This window comes from Podarcis erhardii (assembly GCF_964252035.2).
Source record: "Podarcis erhardii genome assembly, chromosome: 7".
NCBI lineage: Eukaryota > Metazoa > Chordata > Lepidosauria > Squamata > Lacertidae > Podarcis > Podarcis erhardii.
Genome location: NC_138511.1, coordinates 46,673,682 through 46,699,875, shown reverse-complemented (window position 1 = coordinate 46,699,875; position 26,194 = coordinate 46,673,682). Strand labels below are relative to the sequence as shown.

At 40.3% G+C, this 26,194-nt stretch overlaps 1 protein-coding gene and 2 long non-coding RNA genes across 4 annotated transcripts; 1 reads left to right on the top strand and 2 right to left on the bottom strand.

The window, feature by feature from the left end:
- Positions 1-797: 797 nt before the first annotated feature.
- LOC309347412 lies at positions 798-2,734 on the top strand. Its single transcript, XR_014158929.1, has 2 exons — positions 798-2,144; positions 2,286-2,734. It is a non-coding gene; the product is annotated as an uncharacterized lncRNA (long non-coding RNA).
- Positions 2,398-24,658, bottom strand: DYNC1LI2 (dynein cytoplasmic 1 light intermediate chain 2). Of its 2 annotated transcripts, none has more exons than XM_081871954.1 (13): positions 24,501-24,658; positions 19,874-19,947; positions 19,250-19,366; positions 17,839-18,069; positions 13,962-14,125; positions 13,190-13,283; positions 12,266-12,401; positions 11,063-11,174; positions 9,309-9,368; positions 8,695-8,736; positions 7,420-7,537; positions 6,484-6,600; positions 2,398-5,610 (listed from the first exon to the last, which is right to left on the bottom strand). In XM_081871954.1, exons 1-13 carry the CDS (start codon positions 24,629-24,631, stop codon positions 5,504-5,506), a joined length of 1,503 nt encoding a protein of 500 aa, XP_081728080.1. In that variant the 5' UTR covers positions 24,632-24,658; the 3' UTR covers positions 2,398-5,503. The 2 variants fall into 2 exon arrangements, with proteins under 2 accessions (XP_081728080.1, XP_081728081.1); XM_081871955.1 differs by having other exon boundaries at positions 19,870-19,947; positions 24,501-24,528.
- On the bottom strand, positions 14,375-17,830 carry LOC309347423. Its single transcript, XR_014158941.1, has 2 exons — positions 17,428-17,830; positions 14,375-17,199 (listed from the first exon to the last, which is right to left on the bottom strand). It is a non-coding gene; the product is annotated as an uncharacterized lncRNA (long non-coding RNA).
- Positions 24,659-26,194: the final 1,536 nt, after the last annotated feature.

The window sequence follows — 26,194 nt, the reverse complement described above, 5'->3', positions numbered from 1 at the left end:
TCTGAGTATGTACCCTTTTATCACATCTGATAATGAATGAATCCAAATATATATTGCCTAGTTTAAAATCAGGGTGTAAAAATCCATAGTTAATAGGTTTATAAATATTGGAAAAAGGTTTGTTTGTTTGTTTGTTTAAAAAGGTTCTAAAGCCTGGATGCCAACAGAGATGAAAGCAAAACAGTCACACCAAAGTGATGCAAAGCTGAGATGGGTGCTGCTGTCATTTAGGAACGATCAAAGGCTTCCTGATCTAAATAACTTTCACTTTTCTCCTGGGCACATTGCATATTTATGAAGGCTTTTTGTATTAAGTTGCAGAGGACATTTGTGATTTCTACTGCCCTGATGTTTAAAACTACACAAGCGATAAACTCCAAAACACCAGTTTCTTCATTTCTTGTAACTCTTGGTGGTTTAGCTCAGGACACCAGCAAGCAAAAGGCTAGGAGCAAGACTAGTTTGCCAGCACATCATGATCTGCTTTGTATCCTGAAGGTCTGATGGTCAATTCCTCCAACACCTGGAGGGCCACAGAGCTCTTCTATGCAGTCAGTCTATAGTCCAATGAAGTATAGTGGAAATAGGATAAAGAAAGGTACAGGTGTAGCAAAACAAAAATTTATGAAATCTGTTTTGGAACAAATTATATGAAGAACCACCTTCCCCCAGCTGAATCTGCTCACCACACTGTGCTCCAGATCAGAGTTCTTCCTCCATGTCTCCTTGCGATCAGAAGTTTAGTTGAATGGGACATTACTCATTACCTTTATAGGCACCCAATTTGTGACATTGACTTCTTCCTTAATAGTTTGCCAATGAATTGTAAATAATATTTAATTTGGCCAAGCCTTCATTTGGACTTTTAAGTATTCTCCGAAGTAAGTATATTTTAGCATGCTGTATACATGTTTTATTTCATTTACTGTATTTTGTTTTTGAAATCGTATGCCACTTTGGAAACTTATTTGGGCCAAAAGACAAAGTAAAAAACAACTGGATAAATAAAATGGGTGATGTTTGTGAGAAGCTAGTTCAAAGGTAGCCAGTGTAGTCCAAAACAACTGGAGTGTACCACAACCCCCCTGAAGCCCAGTGGTTAGGGAGGATGGGAGTCCATAACATCTGGAGGGCTCCATGTTGGCTATCCCTGGGGTAGTTCATTCTGTTGCTCTGGTGTAATGTCCTGAATAACTTAACCAGCATTACATAATGGGCCCATGTTTATTTGCTCTCTGTTCAAAAAACAATAGAGACAATAAGCTGCTGAGTGGTTTCTCTCCCCACTCTCATTACGGTATATCTAGCTTCACTATGTGAGACATACTAATCAGCAAATCAATCACCAATTCAGTCTACTCATCTTGTCTTTTCATCCTTCAGACACATTTTAAAAAAAAATTCTTGAATGCTGCATGCCTTAAACTTAAATGTGATTTCAGCCATCTGTTTGTTTGTTTTAAAAAGAACAATTTCAAAATACATTATTCTGCTCTGGGGAAAGGGAGTGAGGTTTGTGATGTCTCAGTTCCTGCCACTCAGTTCAATAAGTAGAAGAAATAGGATCACAGCAAAAATCCCCCAACAAGCTGATGTCGAAGGGCTTAATAAAAAGGGCTTAATAAAAATGTAAATGTATACAGGAAAAGTTACCTACTGTATATGAAAACCACAGTACTTTATATTTTGTATCTAAACAGTAAACAGACACCCTTTGTATGTGATCTTGTATAAATGCACATGGTCCATCATTATGTATGTTAGGGCTAAGGCTTCTTTTGATATGCACATCTTTTAGACTGAACAAGCTGATTCTTTCCTCACTTCATCAGTGTTTCAAAGGAAACTGCATTGTAATGCTTGTGATTTGTCCTGAGTGCTGCTACAGTCCTGTTTACTAACAGCATTTCAAGCTACAAAGCTTAACGCTCACCACCCAAACTACTGGTATGTCATTATCCCCACCCTTTTTTGTCACCACCATCAAAATTGTTTGGGTCTTAGGCCCCAGACTGGTGGTTATTCCCCCCACCCATCCCAGCTTTGTGAGAAGCAGTGAATTAATTCATAGAACCAACTGGCAGATTGTCACAATGGCTGAGCCATTAGTCCGCTCCAAAATGGCAGTTATTGTGCACTGCAAGGCAGTGTATCTGAAGAAGTGTGCATGCACACGAAAGCTCATACCAAGAACTGACTTAGTTGGTCTTTAAGGTGCTACTGGAAGGAATTTGTTTTGTTTTGACTATGGCAGACCAACACGGCTACCTATTTGTAACTGCAAGGCAGCCATACAAACAAATTATTGTATATAAAGGTCAAAACATCCTTTGCCTCAAACCACAATTTGAGAACTGCCCTGCTTAGTAAAAAAAAAGCAATTCAACACTGGTAAAGCAGTCTTGGTTGGTGTTTATTGAAGCCATTAATTAAAGAACATGTCCTCATTTTTGCCAGCACTAGAAAGCAAGATTCCACATGACTGCACCTGGTTAAAGCCATACAACTGAACTAAGGGTTGTGTTGGATACATCTGCAGTCCTCATTGGAAGTTAAAAACATCAATAAACTTAGTCATATAGGAGAGTGAACTTTCATTTACAGCATGGATATGGTTAAGTTCAGTCACTTTCAATGTAGTTCAATGTAGTTAAATTAAATAAAATACAACAAGTTCTGTTCAGTTTAAACAAGTTTTAAAATGCCAATAAAAAGTGCAAACTTAAAAAAAAAATCAAGCAGCATAAACATAGCATTTTGATGGAGGGCCAATCCTTAATCCTTTATATTTGCCTTCTCTCTTCAAGTTGACTAGATTATTACTTTAAGTTTTAAACATGAACAGTAGATGCAATCAATATACCGTATATAAATATAGCCATGTAATAATTTTAACAGTCTACCATACAAGTGTATCCTGAAAAATAAAGTTAATTGTATTTTTAAAATGTAAAGGCTTTTGCAGTTTGGCCTTTGGTTCCAATGCTTGAGAACACCAGAAAAGACAACTGTGCAGCTTTCCAAAGTTGCTAGACTTTGGCAACCAAAAAACACTACATTACTTACAGCTTTCTTCCTTTGAGAAACTAGGAGCATTCACTTGCAGAGTTTCCTTAAGCACTATCCGAGTAGAGGTGGGAAATCAACTTCTGTTTGGATCTAAGCACTCTTTTGCACAACTGGAAAGTGGTATGTTACTGGCTTTTGCTCATTTGCAGCAGTTCTAACATTCATTTTATGAAAATGAAGAAACAAAAACAAAAAAATCCCAGTAGCCACTTGTACACATTATTGATATACAAAGTGAATTATCTGCATAAATGACAAAAACATTAACAGAAAGAGGCAGTTGTGTATTGAAGGCTTGCATTGGAACCGCATACCATCACAAAACACTTGCTTGTCCAACATACTTGTTTCCAATATGTTATGCCTTATCTCTAGGCAGCCAAAATCAGCTCTAGACTGGCCAGCCAATCATAAGGCTGGTTCTATGCCTTTTGCACGTGTGGCAAGGAGATGGAGACAGTGGTAAAGTTCCCTATGCTAGACCCCAGCATGAACTTAACCATCCCAACATGCCATGCACTTATGCATGGCATAAAATGTGCAGCTGCCTAACAGTATAATAAAGCTGCCTGCCACGAGGACAGGATGCAAGTCACATCTGCTAGAGTGGCCACAGTTTTCTTTAACATACATCTGGCAAATCATATGCCAGCAGAACCACACACCAAATTGCCCCAACCACAACTCGTCAATTTAAGATACAGGCAACTGTGGATGTAACTGAGGTTCTGAAATTATAAAAATGTAAAAAAAAGGAAAGGAAAACATCAACACATAACTGACACAAGTAAACATGCTTTTAAGTTAATGCAAGTAAATACTCTTAGCTTTCTAGAGAGTGTTAGACAGACTTACAAAAACAAAGAGACGGCCTCTTGATGTAACACAGGGTTTGCAATTACATCCAGTACTGTGTTAGTGGTCAATTCATTCTGTATATTTAACAATATATATATGTATGTATATATAAATATTAGGGGTGTTCTATTCAGAAACAAGATTCAGCATAACACACAAATCCTTATCAATAAAAAGTAAACTCTGCATAATTCATACGGTGGTTTTTTCCCTTCTGTGTGTTGATTACAAAGGTGTTTAGTTCTATAACGCAAGGTAGTGTTTCTTTTTCAAATATATCGTACAGAAACTCAAAAGTGCCATTTCAGTTAACTGTGGGAGTCTTTCATAGCTCAAGCTGGCCATGGGTAATTATTTGAGTAGCAATGAGGGACAATTGTAAGATTCCTTTCCACATTTAAAAGGCTACACTAAAGGGCTATAATGAAGTCATTAGTTTCTATGTTTTAACAATGTAAACCTACAAACACTAGTAATTTAATGCAAAGTGGAACAGAATTTTTGGGAGCCTATAAGAAAATTATTACAGGTTTCACAAACCTTAAGGCAGGACTGAGTTTTCAGCTACTAAAAGAAAGATTTGTATTTCATAACACATTTCATCATGGGAAAGTGATATGTCACTCATTGCTCTTAACAGGCCATGTGATTGGCATTTAGAAAAGGGGAAAAAAACCCAAGGCAGAAGCTATGAGAAAACAGGATTCAAAATTAAACATTACTATAAAAAGTTACTGAGTTATTCAAAGTAAAGTCAAACAAACAAAGACTGTTTGTACTACAGTGCACAAGAGGTTCAAGCACCTTCCAAAAGACATCAGTCACTGTGCCAGGCACTTGGTCTAATCAAGCTTCTCCCTGTGTCAGCTGTGACAAAAAGGGCACCCACCACATTTCATGTAGCTTCTTGTTAAAACAAAAACAGAAATGCAATTTATAACAAGAAAAATTCCCATGATACTCAGCATATAAGCTTTGGACACTTTCCAATTGTAAAGGCTTTTGTTTTTAAAACATGATTATCTGATCTATATTCAACACAGGATGTATTAACACTGCTTTTCTCCAGTCTGTCCAACATACTTTTCACTTCTGAGCCAAATCTTGCACTTATTTTAAATGCAGCATCTTACACTCTCTTCATCTAACCATCACTCTACTACACCAGATTCTCTCCAAGTATAAATATGTTTTGAATGGCCAACTCCAGTATACTTGGAAAAGGGGACTTCATTCATCCTTAGTGCCAGCAGCCACTGGTGGCTTTTCAACAGGAATCCCGCATCTCACTTCTCTGTGCTCTTCCCTAGGAATTGCAGCTGCACCTTGTTTGCCACCCAAATCAAGAGAATTGCCCTATTTATATTCTAAAATGGTTATCTTAAAACAGAGGAATTTTATATGCAAATCTTCCTGAATGTGCACTTGATACTGGGACAAGCCAATGAAGGTTAAATTTCATTTCCCCCTGCCCCAAGAAAAACTTATAGCATCTGCCATAGCAGAGAACTCCTGGTCTTATCAGATCAATGTACATAGTTATTTGGTCATTTACATATGCAGGTTCAAGCATTAATCAAGCTTCGTTCTCTGTCGGAGAGGAGTTGGTCATTACCATAGAGTCCGGTTTGCGAGTCATTCTATCCAGTTCTTCTTGGACATTCGTCAAAACCGTTTTTTGCCCTAAAGAAAACTTGAGGTTACTATTTCAGCCAAAGCACTCAAATAATAAAACAGTTGCAAACATGCTTTCTATGTTGTCGTGGAAGATTCTAGAACCACAACAATAAGCAGAAACCAAGGTGTGGATAATGTAGACTGGGGACGGCTTAATTCTCTGTGAGATACAACTCCAGGATCATTTATTTATTAAATAAATAAACTCCAGGATCATTTATTTATTTATTTGGCTGTGACATTAGCCAACCATCCATGGATTTCAGTATGGTCTATGCAGAGTAAGTTAATATGAAAAAATATTAATGCTTTTAGAAGCATAGGAAGCTTCCTTATACAGTGGTGCCTCGCAAGACGAAATTAATCCGTTCCGTGAGGCTCTTCGTATAGCGGTTTTTTCGTCTTGTGACGCAAGCCCATTGACAGCTTAGCGGATTAGCGCTATTAGCGGTTTAGCGGCTTTTAGCGGATCAGCTGATAGGCGGCTTATCAGCAGATCAGCTGATAAGTGGCTTAGGGGTTAGGAAAAGGGGGGGAAAGGGAAAAAAACCCGCAGGAACTCGCAATACATTTTCGTCTTGCGAAGCAAGCCCATAGGGAAATTCGTTTTGCGAAGCGCCTCCAAAACGGAAAACCCTTTTGTCTAGCGGGTTTTCCGTCTTGCGAGGCGTTCGTCTTGCGGGGCACCACTGTACTGAACAATCTAACTGAGTATTGTCTACACTGACTCGCAGCAGCCCTTCAGGGTTTCAGACAGGTGACATTCCCAGGCCTACCTGAAGATGCTACAGATTGAACATAGGATCTTCTGCATGCAAAGCAGATGTTCTACCACTGAGCTAGGGCCCCTCCAGTGCTGCATTAGGCTCCAGACAGTACCTGATTTTTTGGTTGTGGTCTGCACTCCTCCGGCACCAGGACTCCCAGGAGAGCCAGTCTTTTTACTCAAGAGACTGTTGAAGAAGCTGGCTAGCACACCTTCACTTGCAGCATTATCTAATTAAAAGGAGGTGAGAAAAGTTTAAAACACACAGGACTGTGGCAGATTAACAATCCTTTATGTTCAAAATATATGAAAGGCATAAAATGATGCATGGGAGGGAAACGAATGTTACAAAGAATGTAATTCCTAACTGGCATATCAACCCATTCCCTTTTCAAAGAGGTCTATACAAAAAATTAAACATATTTAAATACAGTGGTACCTCAGGTTACAGATGCTTCAGGTTACAGACGCTTCAGGTTATAGACTCTGCTAACCCAGAAATAGTACCTTGGGTTAAGAACTTTGCTTCAGGGTGAGAACAGAAATTGTGCCACGGCAGCACGGCAGCAGCGGGAGGTTCCATTAATCATCAAGTTAAGAACAGACCTCCAGAACGAATTAAGTTCTTAACCCGAGGTACCACTGTATATTGTCTTATATTTTATTCGTGCTTCCCAATTTACTGACTCTTCTAGCAAAACTGGTCATCACTTCCATTCAGAAATAAAACTGTCTTCCTTGTTGGGTCCAAAATTGTGGCAAGAATGTATCTATTAAATCCCATTACTTCAATAGTCAACGAAATCTGAATTTTTCTGCTATAATTATAATAGCAGATTATTATAGTTATATTATTAAACTATGGATACAAGTATTGTTCATAATTCCCTCCATCCCTGATAACTTTTAAGCCCCAACAACTGCCCACTGAGTATGCCACATGAACATTTGATTTTATCACTACATTAGTATCTGCCTTTTATCTAACAAGTTCAGTGTTCCAAGAAAAGATTACAAACAAAATAGGTTGTTTAAGTTGCAGTGCATACTTTTAATTGTTGGATCTGGCTTCTTAACAGATGCTATTGGCGAGGCACTGGGGACAGTGACAGGGCCTGCCCTGCCCTGGGGTCTTGGGGATCCGGAAGGCCCTCGTGCAGGAGATTCCTGGACAATCACAAATTGCAACAATGCAATTAGCAATAAAGAAAAAAAGGAAAAAAATGCAACTGCTAAAGTGTACTCAAGCACTTCTTTGCTCAGAGATTCCCAAATTACACCAGTGAACTTCTCCAGATTAAAGAGAATTGAGGAAGCAACAGCAATTTATATTTTCTCCCCCCAAAAAAGTAGCAGCTCTCTGCAATTTAAAAGTAAAAATTCAATTGCTAATCTAATTGCATAAATTACTTTATGTTTGGGTTTAGTGAAATAGAAGGAAAACTGCTATCAGTTAAATTTTAGAGCTTCCACTATTTTTGAGTGATACTGGCTGTGTTCAGACATAACATTAATCCAGAGAGTGTGATTTGTTTAAAATATGACTAGTTTACCTGTGCATGCAGTTTGAGCACTCCCACTCTGCTCCTCCCTTCCTCTGCTTCCTGATCATGGCTAGTTTGGAGAGAAATAAACCACGAACACTGCCTCACACATAACACTAAGCCTGCTGTTTCATAGTTTGCTTCCCTACTCAACTAAGGGTGAAGTGGGAGAGCTTTAACTGCACACACCAACACACAGCTCATGCACAGTTAAACAAAGCATTCTTAAAATGAACTGTACTCCAGAGCTTACTGTAACATCCCAATGCAGCCTACTAAGTTCTCAGAATGGGTTCCCCCTGCAGTGTGTTTTAATTCTTTCTTGCCTTTCTCTTTTTAAATGTTCAATCTCTTTACACATACACAGCAGACGACGTTCTCCTCCCACTTTATTTAGTAGCTTGTGCTTCCCTAACTGCCCATATATCATTTTGAGAACTCTGGAGTTTGCTGTAGAAGTTGCATGTTTTCAATGATACCCCATTTATCACTGTAAAAAGTTTGTCAATTTCAAGTATCAGTTTTTGGGTATACCTCAGGCACAGATTTGTAAATACATTCAACTGGTAAAATGATCTATTCACATAGTGTAACAGAATAGCAAAACACCTTCAGTTGCTTGGGATATTTTTTAAAATGTTGTACATAAACTGCATGCAATATTTCAAAAAGATACTAAGCAAGCATTGTAGTAAGGTTTGATCATTTCAATCATTCAGGCTATGGAGCTCAGGCTTTCATTTTAAACTACAAATTACTTTCCTACAAACACATACTTACAGAAGCTCTTGTAGGTGTGGCTGGCTGCTTGGCAAGGTGAGACTGAAAAAGAACAAAGAGCTCTTAAATATACTAGGGAGAAATGTCCCAAAATTTAAAAACGTGTGGCAATGATGCTATCTTGTGAACTTGAGCTTAACCTTACTCAATGTGACTCTGACACTTTTACAAAGTTATTCCCAAATATTATCACTAGAGGGCACCAGAATTAAACAGGAAAAGAGGTAGGATTCTGCAGTACAGTTGCATCGCATCATAAGTGGGGGTTAAGTTCCAAGAGTCATGTTTATGCAAAAATGAAACTGTTGATATATGCTTCTCAAGATGCTATGGAATTCTTCGTGCTGTTGTTAAATGCTTCATGTGATAAAGCTGAGTCACATCTTATACACATTTAACATGCAAATTCAGCTCAGCTGCAGTCCATTTCAGCCTTTTTCTTCTGCCAGCATCTCCCTCTGTCTCCCTCCTCCTCTCTTCTGCTGGCTTCTACCAGTCACTTGCCTGGAGGAGTCAGGGGAGGCAGTGGAGACATGGGAGAGGCCTCCCCAAGGGATTTCCTCCCCACCTGCCAGCAAAGGAAAAGGAATTCTGGCTATATGTTATTTTCTTACCTGCTGCTTCATAAGAAACACTTGTTCATCTTCCGCTGCAAGTTCTTTATCATGAACTAACTGATGAGAAGAGGAATAAAACACAGAAAACTTCATTATAAACAAAAAATGGCTGCACAAATTATAGGGGGGGGGGCATTACCATGAAAGGTGTATATATAGTAAATTATCCCTTTAGTGTCGTAATAATCTGGGATAATTCCTGCTCTCTGCTGTCTGACACAAGTTATGTAGTAGACGTGTGTGTGTGTGTGTGTGTGTGTGTGTGTGTGTTTACATGCATGCAACTCCAGTGAGGGAATCCTGCAGCAGGCACAGCCGGAGAGATTATCTTCCTAGCAGCAAAAATTTAGTACCACAGCTGCTATGCCAACATTCCCACACTTAGAGCCCCCTCAATGTTTTGTGACTCCAGTTCCCATCAGCCACAGCCGACGTGGTCAATGGTCAGTTGGTGGGAGCTTTAGTATGAAAGATCTAGAAAGCACCATGTTGGGAAGGCTGTACTAGCCATGGAAGCTACAGGAAGACAGGGAGCATGTGGAAGCTTCTGGACACAACAACTCCTTGCAATTCTTTCTGACTCCTTTCTTGCTTGGCTGGTTTCAGAAGGGGGGGGGGGCGAGAAGTACCCCAATTAGTATTCAATTCTTGTTGGATTAGTACCCCAAATCCATTAGGTCCTTAAACACATGGCAGCAGTAGTAGGCTGTTTGTTGGTTAAAGAGAGGATTTCCAACTTGGAGGGCTTGAAGACAGATTCAGTTTAGAAGCGTCCTCCACCCCAAGTTCCCCCCAAAATACAAGACACCTTATCCATAGACTCAATAGGAATTCAACAGATATGCCGTGTAGATGTCAAGAATTTTTCAGAACAAAAACTTTTATATTCAAAGTCACAAATATATATATATAGTCTGTGACCTGGCCTCCTCTTGTGCATCATTATTTTTTTAATGTGTATCGATAACATTCCCTAGGCAGTTTACAAAATTTAAAAGGCAGGGTGGTATTCAACTAACTCATCCTCAGAGCAGACCCCCTGCAAACTGTAGACTTGGAAGTCAATTAATTTAAATGAAGCTACTCCAAGTATGAACAACATATTTTAAAATATGTTGCTTTAAACATTAAGATTAATAAAAATCCAGGACCAGCTGTTCTGCCAACAACTCCATGGGAAGTTATGATTTAGACAGAGCTGATCTACTGGAAGGGTTTGAGCCTATGCATTGGGGGGGGGGGGTTCAGACTACAGGTCACATGCTAAATTCCCTATCATCCTGATTCAATTTCACATATTGTAACACAACCCCAAATACACTGCATACATACACCAAATACACAGCAAGCAGTCTACAGCTAAAGCTTGCACCAGGATATTTAGAACTACATTAATCAATTTTCTTCTACTCATAGTACATTGGATCCAAGCCACCATTCTTTTGTCTCTTCCCATATGGAAATGCAATGTACTACATTTTGTCAGGGATTGAGAGCTGTGTTTTGTTTGCTTTTGAAACCTTTTGCATTAGTCCAATCAGACTTCAGTACACCTGCCTCACTGCAGTCCCCAAAGGGTTACAAATGTAAAAGGAATACTGTAGGCTAGGCAAAAAAATGAGGGTGGCGGTTTATAAAGTCAAATTATTGGCTTAGCATTCTTACCATGGCTCAGGATACTGAATTCAGTGTAGTGGTTACTTACAGCCCTGCACACTTGATAAAGTAATGTATAATTCAATGGTGCTTACCTTTCTTACAGGAGGTTTTACAATGAAGTCTTCATATGGATCTTCTGGTTTCACTGTTGTGAAGTTTTCATGTAGAATTGAAATTTTCTTTTCATTGTCCCAGCCAGCAGGTCTAGCAAGAGAAAGGATTCATGTCAGCACATCAGCACATCCTCTTTTTCAGAAGTACAGTATAATGGTGACTGGCACAGGTACATTTTGAAAATATTTGTTTAGCTTGCCTTTTCGCATTTGAGAAAAATACAGAAAAAGTGTTATTACACTGTTGTACATTAAACGGGACATTCTTCATTCTCCCACACAGCAAAACTGTCCTCAATGAAGTAAGAAGTATAATGCTAATTCACATTACTGTGAAATGCAGGAAACCAAAAGAGACCAATTCCCTGGATCACCTTACAGTCAACTGCAAGCACTACAGAACATCTGGGTGCACTGGCAAGCACACACTCAGCAGGAAGATGGAGCCAATCCTGGCTCTAAGTGTACCTGCATTGATCACATTTATACTTTTAAAACTGTGCTGTGTGAAGTGACCTTACAACTGAAGAACTGCACCTAGAAGCAAGGATGAATTTGGTGCAACCTGCCACAAAACCATCACCCCTTTCCTTATGATCAGTTGTAATCAGGTGAGCCCTCAACTCCTTGGGGAGGAAGGAGACAGAAATATAACACACAAATGAATGTATGGTTTGTGTTGGCATTGGCCTTTATACTGGCCAAATATCCCAAAGAGAATGTTATGTGGAGTCATATTAACTTAATTTTTCCTGAGCAGCACTACTATCCTTGCATGACACAACTGTGGCAAAAGACATTCAGGGGTGGAGAAGCACCAGAGCAGCTTATTCCACTTCACGGTGGCAATGGGAAGGGGAGATACTTGTCTCCTTGCAGAAACAACAGCAACTCCACATCAGATAATATAACCTGGTGCTTCAGAAAAGCAGTTCTAAAGTTCAGGCAGTAAGTATGCAATCTTGAGTGTTCTTATTGGAAAGGAACTTCCATTAAATCAACGTAGACTGACTTCTGGCTAGTATGATTAAGAGTTGTATATATATTGTGCTATCTTATTTATGTTTAATCTACTACAGTGTCTCCTTTTCATCCATCAGCCCCCCCCCCCATCTTATTCTCAAATTAAAGGGGATTTTCAAGTCTTAGTGTAAATGTACAAGAAATTGCTCTTCAACTTACATGAAAACTGCATCCTTTTCTACCACTAAGGCAGGTGTGATAAAATGAAAGCCATATGTTTTATGTACAATGTACTTATATAACAAATCAAGATTCTTTTCCTCTTTAACTGATGAATAGATCAAGGCTGCGCCATCTATTAATTTGCATTAAGGAAAACTTTGAAAATGTTATTAAGATCAATTGAAATTAATCTGCTAAATTTGCATTTTATGTTTTTTAAACAGAGCAAAGTTTCCAGAAATGAAATACTTGAAATACTGTAATGGGATGGGCCCTATGTGCAATTCCTTAACATGAGATGGGCTGTACATTTCAGTGTCTAATGAAATACAAAGGGAACAGACAGCTTGAAAGTAAAAAAATTAAGGTTGCAACATGACTAAAAACAATCTGCTAGGTTTAAACAGAAAGTGCCATTCCTAAGCGATCCACAGTATTTACTAATATATGTATATATTATATAATACGTGTATTAATTCCTACTTATAATTAACTAATGCAGCACAATTCTATGCATATCTATTCAAAACCAAGACCCACCATGTTCAATGTAAATATGTAAAAATGGAGCAAGCATGGACATAGTGGAATTTAATTCTGAATCAACATGCAGAGGATTGCACTGTTAGTTGTACATTTTTTAAAAAAATCTAAGATTGAGCAAATTGATCAGTCCTTAAAGGCTGCCAGGCTACTACTGAAAAATAAAGTGTGGAGATAAAGTGTTCGTCTTTACGTATGCAGTACAAAAAATGAAATATACAGGAAACAAATGATTTTTTTTCAATAATGGGGGAAAAATAGGCTCAGACCATACATTTGGGTTGAGATGATGGAATACTGAGCTTTATGTAAAGTGACAGCGCTCAATATGGCACTGTTTTTTATTCCACTACTTATGCTCAAGTAAGAAAAAGATACATTGTAAGCAGAATCTACGAATGTGCGACTGAATGAAGTCAAAATGTTCTTCTCTGTAGTCAAGTTCCTTTTCTAATACACTCATTGCATCACACTGAAAAAGAAACACAAAGAAAAGTCTTAAGAATTCTAAAAGCCTGAAGTGGAAAATGTGTGCAGAAAATACGCACTTTTGCATAAATTAGTGTTCAAAGCAAGCTTGGTTTGGGGTCATTAAGCAAAATACTTCAAAAGCCATCAGATATTGTATACCATCAAGTTTGGACAGACAAAATATCTTTTATTAAAATATCACAAAAGCACACATTTAAACTTCATAGACATCACATACTTTAAGACACCTTACTCCTCAGCTTTGAAACAAATTCAGAAAGGTATTTTAATTTGCATATTCATGCTTCAGAAGATAAAAGTTTACAACTATTGATCACACTTTAAAGTTTGGGGCTTTTCTGTGGTGTGTATATAAGATTAGAAACCGATCTTCCATTCTCTGAATTTAACTGAGAGACATTTTACAGATTTGAAAATATGGATAATAACTAATAGAACAGAGAATCCTGAAGAAAGAAATGGACTGCACTCAATGCTCTTCCCAGACATACTAAAAATCCAAATGTTTTTACATAAACACACAAATACTGACAATTACACTCTTTTTTATGGGCAGTGACAAACACTCACAATGTATATCAGGATCACAAGAAACGCAAGAGGGCAATAAAACATATCATTAGCATATCATTAGCAATAATGATAAGCTCAAACTTACCTTTGTACAAACTACTATCACAGGGATGCCGAGGTTGTGAGTCAGAACATTATCTCCAAGTGGTAGAATTACATTTTCATCATCTTGTCCTGATGGGCCTCTTCTCTGCGGTGACCCCTGATACCCATCTTCAGGTTCTACATATTCCTGAAAAGCCTTCACAACTATGATAAAAAAGAATAGTTTTACATGTAATTATAAAATACTATGGGTGATAAACAGCACTGGGTGAGGGTAATTTCTCATTCCTGCCCCTTCCACTTTGGAGGGTCCCTCAACATTTTGGAACCTATCTGGTGGGCACACAGAGCCTGGAGACGAGGGGAGAGAAGAGGGAATTCTCTTTGCTGCCAAGCACCACCTGAAAACCACGCTTTAAAGTTATGCAAAGGGGAATATGTTTTGAGGTTAAGCAAAATGTGGAGGTTCAGTAAAACTATTTATTGTTTTTTAAGCTGCCCTTCATCCTTTTGGATACCAGGGAAGTTTGCAAAAGAATCAAACAAAAATACAGAAGAGTTACTAAAAGATTAAAATGTCTAAAAGAAATTACACTCATAAACAAAATCAATACAGAAGAAGCAACATATCAATTGTGAGATTCCAAACAATGTTTACCTCTCAGAGGAGAAGATGAGCCTTCAATTGACCAGCTAACTGACCAGGAAGGACTAGTTAACAACATGCAAAAAACCCGGGATCCTGGTCTATGGTTCCCAAAGAAGCCAAGGTGCTTTTAAAAAGGTCTGAAGTTAGCATACAAATCCTAACTTGTTTAGGAGAAACAAACCAGGATTCCTCCCAGGTTCCCACATCACAACAGGCTAGCAGTTCCTGGTTAGTTTTACCCACCTGCACAAAGGGTGGGGAAAGCGAACCAGCTGGATGCACCAGCATGCTGGTCACTCACAGTAAGCCAGGATAAGCCAGGAATCCTGGCTTATTGTGAAATGCAGATGCAGCCTTTAACTTGCAAGTTTTCTTTTTAGCATAAAGCAACACACTCTCCCTGCATAAATTATTAGTCATTACTGTAATGAGTTTTAATTCAGCATTCAGAGACCATTTGTGTACATCTTGGTTTGAAACTTCAACACTGCACCATTTCAGAAAAAAATTAACAGACTTTGAAATGGTATTCCATTAAACATGTTATCACTAATTCGTAGATGAAGTCATCCAACAGGCCCCACAAGCAGAAGTGAGGTAGGCATGTGCTGGAATGCCTTGTGACACTGACGCTGCTGCTGCTCTCTTTCCTTAACCCACAGGGGAGGCAATCAGAGCAAGTAACAGTTAAAATCGTGGGCAAGAGTTAAGCACAGCTACTTCTCTTGGAGCAACATTTGCATTCCGCTGCTGTGGAAAACCAGGGAAGCCTGGTAGTGTGGACTGGAAGGGAGGGAGGCCTCTCAGACAAGAATTGTCCACTAGCAGCAGAGATGCATGTTAGAAATAAGGTGAGTGTCTGAGTCAAGGAAGGGCTGCAGCAATAGGATCCTTAGGCTGCCCTTAGTTCCTGCTTTAGGTACAATGATCCTTCTGTGGGGGAAAAGCACAGAATCAGCAATGCTCTGCCCTCTGCATTTTTCAGCAGTTTACTTGGCAGCTTCCATTTCAGCAAAGGAATGAACACCACAAAAACTGCATGAAATGTGACAATGGGGAGACACAGAAATGGCAATTTATTTTGCTGAAGCTCAGAAGCAGGCATTGACTTTGGTCACAATAGGCATCATTGGCACATGACTTGCCTCATGAGACAGATATGGAGTGATGTAATCCCCAATACAAAATGTACTTCTTGGTAGGAAGAAAGGGATTATTTTACCCACTGAATTTGATAGGATCCTCTTGGTTTAAAAAACTGCACAATACAGCTTTGACAGCCACCTTTTACATTGTCCCACTAGTTTAAAATGAGTGCACCGTTAATGTGCAAGTCTGCAAAAGCATCGGGAAATTCTTGTCAGATTGCATTTCTTTACAAAGAAGCAAAGTGTCAGAAAACTTTGGGACAGACAATGAGAAACCATTTATTTCAATCAAACTTTCTATACTATGAATGAACTATATTTTCAGGAACATTACGGCATGGTGAAGAGAGGTTCTCCAAGTTCCAGTAATAAGTCCATCCCTGTGCAGTGGAAAAACATTCCGACACTGTACCCCTTATCAAGGGAATGTGCAATTAGATACCACTGTCTCCTATCCTGAACTATCATCTATTTAAATGACATTTCTATTGTGCACAAATTCTGCATAGGTATTTTCATGAGCACACTTTCCACCTCATTGCATTAATATATAAATACAGATTCAAGTTTTTAATATAGCAACCAACTATGCATATCTGAGGGCTCACACAATGAAGAATACTAAGTAGCAACTGTGGTTCTCCTTACAGTCTTTTTATGAACTTGTGGTATTATAACCTTGAAATTGATGCTATCAGTGACAGGAAAGCCAATACTACAGGATGTTTATTGGTTTCACAGTTGACTATCTTTAAATTATGCCTGTTTCTGGAATTCAGCAAACTGTGCAGAAATGTTCCATACCTCACTCTGACTGTCCTCAAAACTTACGAGACTCCTGCATGCATTAACTGATGACCCATGATTACTCACATGTAAAAACCTCAAGTCATATTCTCTTAACTGCACTTCTCCCACCTCACAGGGGGTCTACCTTTGTTGACCAAGCATGACTGAAGCTGTACAACCTGAATATATTTTAGTAGGGCTTGCACAGATAGACCATCAAAGTCTTCTAGATGTGGAGATACTTTAAGAACCAGACAAGTTCTATTATTTGCTATCAATCCCCCCCCCAATGTATGTGTGCATATGTGCACATTGCTCTGAATTTAATAGTCATTATTACTTACTAGTTTATTGCTCTTAGGTACTCTCTTAAATTTTGCAATGGATTTTATTATTATTGTAAGCTGTTCTGACAGCCAGTTTTGGCTGGAAAATGGAGTAAAATAATAAACAATCTCCATGCTAACCAACCTTCTTGCCAGAGATTTCTAAAAAATATTTAGCAACATAAGCTCTTGATGATGTTAGCAAGTAATGAAGTCAGTTTCTTAAGCAGCCTTCAGTGTGTCTTGCTCCCCAAATATATGTTTTATCTATATTATTCCAAAGTCTCCACACCTTGTTCTGCAAGGATATGGAAAAGAAACTGTATTTGATTTGTTTACAAATCTCAGAGTTCTCACAATTCCAAACTCTGTACAGTGATACCTCAGGTTACAGACGCTTCAGGTTACGGACTCCACTAACTCAGAAATAGTACCTCGGGTTAAGAACTTTGCTTCAGGATGAGAACAGAAATCGCATGGCGGCGGCGTGGCAGCAGTGGGAGACCGCATTAGCTAAAGTGGTACCTCAGGTTAAGAACAGTTTCAGGTTAAGAACGGACCTCCGGAATGAATTAAGTTCTTAACCCATGGTACCACTGTAATAGGAATGACATTTTACAAGTCACTTGTGCATTAAACAAGTCCAGAACATATGCCCACAGCCACAATCCTCACCAAACTATCTATATTGTTTCAATTCATCTGCCAATTCCAAACTCTGTACTAGGAATGAGATTTTACAAATCACTTGTGCATCAAACAAGTCCAGAACATATGCCTACAGCCACAATGCTCACCGAACTATCTATATCGTTTCAATTCATGCGCAAAGCCTAGCTGAAAGGAAGACTCCCAAACATGAACTGCTGCCAGGGAGAATAAAGACAATGCTAGGCTACATGACCACTGGTAGGTTACAATAAGGCAACTGCATATGAATTTAAAAGCGATCATCCCCGAAAGTTGTAGGGATACAAAATAAACTTTCAGTCTCGCATTACTTACATTGCTGTTCCATATCTCTCATCTCTTCAGGGGGGATTTTCAGCTTATCAATATGTTCACGCAATACACTTGCCCATTTCTGTAAGGATTCCATAACAGTCCATGGTCTAGACATATCTGCCACAAAAATGACAAGGGTCTCTTGCAGCGATTCTGCCGAAACAGCAAATTTCAAGAGCCCTTTATGGTACAAGTCCCCATCAAGAATCCAGACGTTACAACGGGTCTGATCTGAAAGGAAGGAGAGATGTCCTCATTAAGAAATCATTTTCCACAGTTATTATCAGCATTAGCATCACCACCTATATACTTGGCATTTTACAAAGAATGAGAAGACAAATCCTTAATCCCACAGGGACACCTATCTCAAATTTGACACAAGTGAGACAAAAAAGGAAGAGGAAGGAACTGGAACCAGGATCAAGCAAATAATAGTATATGTGTGTATTTCAGTCACACAGTTTGGCTTAGCTACAATGGATATTAGGACTAAGGGTTACTCCACAGCAGTGATGGGGAGCCTATGGCCCTTGAGATGCTGCCGGATTACAACTCCCATCATCCTTGATCAATGGCCATACTGGCACTGGCTGATGGGAAGTAGAGTCCAACAACATCTAGAGGCTCATGTGTTCCCCACGACTGTTCCAAAGGCTTCACAGAAAAAGTGGTTTTTTTAAAGGAGGGATTTGAAAATAAAGGAAGGACATGTCTAGACAGAAAGAGAGGAAGATCAAGGTCATTTCAGGGAGCAGGAAACTTGATGTTGTTGGAGCTGACTGAGAAAGTCACAAATATGAGTATGCCAAGATATTAAGAGCAGAGAGATAAGAAGTGGATAGCCATGGAGGATTTTCAAGTGAGGACAAAAGTCTTGTGCAGTATCCAGGAGGGGAAAAGAAGTGTAGGGATTTAATGAAGGGTATCATATGGCTAGAGCAAAAACAGAGGTGAATCATTTTGGGAGCATTTTTCAACATATAAAGAACAAATGGATTAAATCACAGCTGCAATTATTATTCTGGGTAGTGGTGCTCACCCTTTGGAATGCCCTTCCATCAGATGTTAAGGAGATAAGTAATTATATAACATTTAGGAAACATCTGACGGCAGCCCTGTATAGGGAAGCTTTTTAAGGTTTAATGTTTTACTATGTTTTAATATATGCTGTAAACCACCTAGAGTAGCTGGGGCAACCCAGTCAGAGGGCAGCGTACAAATTAATAATAATAATAATAGTAACTATTACTACTACTACATATATTCACATGGGAACACTGTTGAGACTTCATTCCATGTGAACATGCATAGTCAGAGGCTTTGAGAAGGCAGTAGAAAAATCAGCTGCCCTTTAGAAGAGGCCAGCCTTCAACTTTAAGCACAAGACATGCAAGTAAGGCAAATACATTACCATCTCTGTCTTCATCATGGATATTTAGGTACAGGTATTCCAGGCCTCTTCCTTTCTTCCCATGCTCTGCTCCTTGGATTTTAGTCATTAGTGTTGTTTTGCCCGAGCCATCATCACCTGCCAATAGGTTTAGAGGGCAGAAAACAAACATCAAGAAGCTCATCTCTTTCAGGAAATGATCAAGCCTCCGAGCTGAGAATTTAGTGGGCGCTGGAGAAACAACTCATTTATTCTGTTATAGGGTAGCAAAACAGCCCCATTACAGGAAAGAGAGACTCTCTTGGTTTCAGCATCACAATTCACATTCATAAGCTGAACTTACTCTTTCACTTACTCTACAGAAAGGTCACATTTGCATCTTTAATATTTTGAATGTATCTTCTTAAGGCTATTAACATGCACCACAAGCTCTTTTGTCAGTACATTAGATCTAAGATATTTTGTCAGCACAAAAAAGATACAAGATCAACTTTAGCCTGGCTATTATTTTATTACTTGCCTCCAAATAGGCTGTGTACTAAATTAAACAGCTCATTTTGTTCTATCAGTTAAATTTGTCTTTAAAAAGTAATCCAGTGTCAGTATTCCCATAAGAATCTCCCACTATTACTCACTGATACTTACCAAAGACAAGAATATTTTTGCCCGTGGGTAATTTAGACCTGGATCGTGTGGCAACTTCACTCAGTATTGAGTGCCTGCATAAAACAAGTTCACTTATTAGTTTGTCTGAGACATAACACAAATCAAATGAAACAAAATAACTGTCAAAGGGCATTTCTGTGCAGGAAAGGTTTATGTATTTCAGGGGTGGAGAACCTCATGCTCAGGGGTCAAATGCAGCCCTCCACAGGCCCCTCTATCTTACCCTTGGAACTCTCTCCAGGCCTCCCACTATCCCCAAGCCACACTGTCACCGGTCCTGTTCAGCACCCTCCTCAAGTGCCTTTGCTTGGCTGAAACATGTCCTTGAACTGTGATAATACCTCTTGCTTGCCAGGATAGAACATGGAGACAGTCAGGGGTTGGATGTGCAAGTGTAGAAACCTCTGGCTTTTGCATGGCTGGAATTTAGCCTCTTGTACAAATGTAAGAACTGTGTCCATTGGTTTACACACTTTTACCTCTGACCCTGCCCTGGCACACAGACTATGGGCCGAAAGAAAACCCAGATGACACCAACCTATCACTCACCAGGATCATCCGCTGACTTCCAAGTCAATTAAGTCAGGAGGAATGAGAAACCTGCTTCAGCCAAAGGGACCAAATCCCTCATGAGCGACCTTCCAGGTGCCATATTCCAGCAGTTGATGGGGCAAGAAGCAAAAGTGGACAGAGTAAGAGATGTAACTTTTACCTTCGTACAGGCTACATTCCAGCCATGCAAAAGTCATAGGTTTCTGTTCACACACAGACACTTCTCCATCTTCCATCCAGGCAAGGAAACAGCATTATCACAGTTCAATAATACATTCCAGCCAGGCAAAAGTACTCGCAGAAGGTATGCTGCAGAGCCAGTGAAGGGTGTGGCCTGGAAGAGGGTAGGGCAGCCAGGAGAGAGTCCTGAGGGCCTAGAGGGGTTGCATGTCCCTTACCAAGTGAGCTTGCTTAGTGCTCCTGCATGTGTACAGAGGGCCAAACAGAAATCCACTGATTTCACAATCCAGCTCCCGCAGCCATCCCTACATAGATACAGTTGTGTAGTACAAAAGGCAGGTGGGTGACATGGCCAGAGGTTTTGGATTATGTTCCCAGATTGTATAAAGGCTCTATGCTGTTGCCAACCTTTTTTTTAATAAAGCAACCATTAGATATGCATGCTTGTTCAGGAAATGTACAATGTACAAGGAAACTTTATTTAAATCAGTTATGTTATACGATTCTATGTAAGTTGTCTTCACTTAAAATTATGTATTATTTATTTCAATACAATCAGAAAGCTCAATCCATCAGTTTTGGCCTATAATAGAAAACTACCATGACTGGAACACTAAGTGTGATGAGTTATGTGCTGTTTTTGTCTATGCAGCACTGCAATGACACTTGGTAGCAAAGGTGTTTTTGGAAACCTGACCTCTCATGAAATTCTGCTACTCTGAAGACAGCTGATTCACTGCTGATTGCTCAAATGATAGTAGTATATTTTAAGTCCACTAATCTTGTTAGTTTTGCTTAATAAATGAATTTTTAAAAAAGCAAAAAAAAAATACAACTTGTTTAGTTTCCAGTTTCACTTTAGTTACTGTGGATGAAATTGTCTGTTTTAAATAGATATACACATATATCTTCAAGAAAAGCAGAACTCACTGATAATGCTGTCTAATTCCACTATGCAGGGAGGGGGCTATGCTACTACCGTCAGATTCTTTATTACTACAACTAATGCTTTCCTTAAATATTGAAACTCAGTAAAAAAAAAATATTTCAAAAAAAGAGGGGGGAGAGAAACAGTACTACTGAGCACCACTATTCTGAAGGGAATTTTCAATGTATTCCTAATTGTGATATACTTCTAGCAATGTGTCAGCAGACCTGTATCCACCAGAATGCAAACACAGACACTCATGGGTAACAGATGCTCAAATCCCTAGCCACTTAAACCTCATTAGCAATGTGCACATTAGCCTTTCCTTTATCCTCACTTTAAATTCTACTGAGTGGCTTTGCTCAAATTCTAGATCTTCTCCTAGAGCACAGAAGTGGAGCTGGAAGAGACATTTTTAGGCCAGACTGCCAGGTTTGGCCAACTTCTACAAAACATGTAGGGTTCCAGTAGCAGCTGAAAAACAAGAGTAAGCATCTGTCCAAATAAAGAAGACCATGTCATACTAAATCACAGATTGCACATATAAAACAAAACACAATAGCCCTATTAGTATTTGTTTGTATAGATCTGATATACTCTCTCTTGCTCAGGAGTACATCAAGTTATAATGCTACCTCCTTCACAATAGTAAAATTCCCCCAAGAGATAAATCAGTGGCATTGCTTTCAGATGCTCTCCACTGCAAGAGGCAAAATCAGAACCCATAATGCTTCAGTGGTCACAAAGCATATCTGATACTGGAAACAGCCTCTCTGTATATCGCAATGTAACTATTACTACCTATTCCTATAAACTCCCAAGGGAAGTTACATAATACTGTTAAAAATATTGTGCATATGCCAACACCTGAGCATAAACAAGACTAAAGGGAGCTCCCAAGCAGAGCATGAATTTCTGTAGTGTTTGCTGAGGGTCAGTTCTGCAACTTTATCTTGTAGTCCAACAAACATACACATTTATTTATAAAGCTATTTATAGACCACACCTCATACAAAATTCCAGAGCAGGTTACAACAAAATATACAAAAGAGCTAAGATACAACCAAAAACAATACAAAATAATCCTAGAAATGAAGACTGGATACAAAGGTGCTGCACAAGAGAAAACGCGTGAAAAAAATAGTTGATCAATATAGGGTATTTTTTAATATAAATTAAGCTATTTTACAATGGGGCTACAGAATCTCAAATATATTTACAGGAAAAAAATGATTTCATAATAATTTAGTTTAGTATTTGCACCTCTCTTTTCTATTAAAATTAAAGTCAAAGCTGCTTACAAAAAAAGATAATGCCATAATTGATTTCTCCAAGTTAAGAGCATTATGTCCAGTTCTGGGCACTACACTTTTAAGAAGGATATTGACAAACTAGCATTAAGAGGATGACAACCTGGATGGTGAGAGGTCTGGAAACCAAGCTCTGTTTAGAATGGTTGAAAAGTATGTTTAGTTTGAAGAAGAGAAGGGGAAGTATAATACCAATCTCCAAATAGCTAAAGAGTTGTCACATAACAGATGGAGCTCTATTGCTCAAGAGAACAGGACCAGAATCAATGGAGGGAAAATGCAGGGAACAAAGATTTCGTCTAAATGCTAGCGTAATTTTCATATTGGCAATAGACAGTGGAACCGACTGTCACATGAGGAAGTGGGCTTTCCTAAGCTAGGCATATATAAGAAACTGGACAGTCAATGTCAGGGGTGCTGTAGTTGCAAGATCCTGCACGAAGTGGGGAGGGCTCCTAGGTCTCTTCCAACTCTATAATTTAAAGGATTTTTATTTTTAATTTGACTGGCACTGCATTTTCAATCTACTCCATCTTCTAAAGCCGCCAAGATTTTATAACCCAGCCTATCAAGCAGGTGTCTGTGGGCAGTTCTGCAGCATTTGAAGAGTCCTTTGTCAGAGTGCTGTAGTTGATTCTACATTAAGCAGGTGTTTGGGCTAGATATCCTCCAAGGTCCCTTTCAATTCTATAGATCTACAATTGAAGAAAAGAAAGACCAGCACTAGATGCTTCAGAGTTCAGCCTGGCACAATATTCCTGGACAAAAGCTGTCAGGCTAGAACCACACGTTGGTTTAGATATTTTTCTCCGTTTAAATAGATGGGTCTGAGTGTAGGAATGTTGTTTTTAAATATACCAAGAGAGTAGGCTGGGTGAAAATACAAAGTGCATCCACTGCTCATCTAAACCACCATCACATGAACACTTGAGAAGTCAGCCCTGCTACTGCATGGGTTTCTGCTGCATTCACACTGAAAGTAATCATCAACAAAGCAATCCAGAGCCTGTCATTTTATCTCATTAGCTTTTTCAACAACCATGGCTGCCAGCTAGGTCAAGATTAGGGCTGCTGGCATCGCATTTTAAGTGGGCACAAGAGGGTAACGCTGCATTTTTGTTCCTGGGCCTCCATGGGGGGGGGCGGGGAAGTCCCTGCTGCATAATCCTTCGATGGAAAGCGGGGGCGGGGTGGGGGACAGAGAAGAGATAATCCTACTTGAAAAGGGATGCTCTGGACCCCACCGACACGTAGCTTCTTGGCTTCGGTGCCTACAGGGCTCACATCTATGCACCTATGTAATTGCATAGCGAAAAAGAGACAGGAAGGGCTACCCCAACCAGCCCTTCTTCCTCAAGGCTCATAACTGCACGAGGAGCCCCTCCCAACACTAGGCAGAGCCGGGCTTGAGCTGTCAAAGAGCCACTGGCGGGGTCCTGGGGCCTCCAGGCAGACCCGGCGGAGCCCCGGCAACGGCTGCTCCCGGGAGCACGGAGGCTCCGAGCCCACCGCTGAAGCCCAGTTCCCGTCAGGACTGGGGAAGGCAGACAGAGCAACCGCTGCCCCTCCCTGGCCAATGCCAGGCCGGCAGCCAGGAGCCGCCAGGAGCCCAGGCCAGCCTAGCGCGCTTCCTCACCAAAGGCTCTGCCCTTCGTCCTCCTCGCTGGCGAACTCGGCGGCCACGGGCCCGTCCGGCCCCAGCAGCTTCTTCTCCGCCAGCACCGGCGCCATCTTGCCAACGGCAGCCACCACAAAGAGTGACCTCATCCGCCCAGGCCCCGCCGAGAGGACCCCGCCTTTCCCACGCGCAGCGCCGAGGACCCCGCGCGTCCCGCCCGGTGCCCAGTCGCCGCCACCCACTCAGGGCTCTTTCTCCGCGCCCAACTCTCGTGGGCACGCTTCGCGCCTCTAGCAGAGTCTTCTCCGTGGGGCCAAGTGGCAGCTTCAAGGTGGCGCTCCTGCCCGACGAGGGGACGGGAGCTTCGTTCTAGTCAGGCAGCGTCCTGGTCTCCTAAGGAGCGGTACCATATTCTGGACGATGAGTTCAAGCTTTTTGGAGCCGCCGCCCAGTGTTTGTGCGGAACAGGGACCCCTAGCGGAGACGAAGAGCGGCGCACACTCTGCCGGCTACGCCCAGGCTTCGTAAAAGAACGCGGCGCAATTGTCGAGGCAAAATTGATTGGAAAGCTTGCATGTTCACAAATTGTGTATCGCATCTACACTCATAAGTGGAGTATAGGGAGGGATGCTGTCACAGATGAGGGGTTGCCCCAAAGGTGCTGAAAACACCAGTTTCTGGGGAACAAGGGTGGGACGGTGCTTCTGCGCTAGTGGTGATGTTTGCAGGCTTTCCTTAGGCATCTGGTTGGCACGATGAGAGCAAGCTGCAGGGCACTTCTTAGGTGAACATGCAGTGTATGGAACAGCAAATATTGTATGCAGTATGGAACAGTTGCATCATGTCATAACAGATAGTGAGGTGCAAATTCAAGCCTGCATTAAGTTTGTAAACTATAACAGGCAAAGTTCTCAAGGCAGCTGTCAAAATTTTTAATGCGCCTGATTTGCAAATTCGCCCATTCAATGGAATGATTTAGAACTCAGGTGACGACTTCACCTTTTGACTGGGCACAATACCAGCAAACATCACAACTGTCCCCATAGGCAGGCTTGTTTATCAGGACTATCCCTGTATGCAGTAGGGCTTATGAGGACTCAGACCCATAAATGGCAGCTTCTGGCCTGGCAGAGTTCCAAATCTTGGATCATAAAGCCAAAGCCCACCACAGGTGGCAGGGCACCACCAGCAGGGCAACCCAGGGGTTTTGGCAACTCCCTACAGGTCACCCTGCAAGGCTAACTGTAGGTAAAGAGGTGACCACTAAATGAGAATTAAGGATTGCTCACCAGGGTTAGAGGCTGGCCTCTGGATGAATGCCACATGAAACTGGCCTTACTGACCCTGTGTAAGAATCGGGTTGAGCTGTATACTTACTACAGGGAAAGGGACCAAGTTCTAATATTGTGGCAATTCTTATATTATTAGAGATTATCATTACTACTTCACTTTATTATAATTGCACCTGAACCTTTGGAAACCTAGACTGGGCACTCGGCTACATTGGCAAAGAAAAAATGCTTTATATGCACTGTTTAAGCATTTTAACACTGTGACATCAGATGGCGTTGTGGAATTCCATTTTTGCTAACCCGGTTTCTCATACATAGTTTGCAGCATGTTTGACAAAAACGCTTATTTGATGTGTCTAGGTTCAGCCTTGAAATGAACTTCTTTTTCTTGTTCATTTCGTAGCAAAATATTTCTCAGAA

Excerpts from the sequence above, each read along its gene's own strand:
- DYNC1LI2 (XM_081871954.1), bottom strand. The coding sequence starts at position 24,631 with ATGAGGTCACTCTTTGTGGTGGCTGCCGTTGGCAAGATGGCGCCGGTG. Across the intron at positions 18,070-19,249 it reads CCATGATGAAGACAGAGATG|ATCAGACCCGTTGTAACGTC; the intron begins GTAATGTATTTG and ends CCTTCCTTTCAG. Across the intron at positions 11,175-12,265 it reads GAAAAGGATGCAGTTTTCAT|ACCTGCTGGCTGGGACAATG; the intron begins GTAAGTTGAAGA and ends TTCTCTTGCTAG.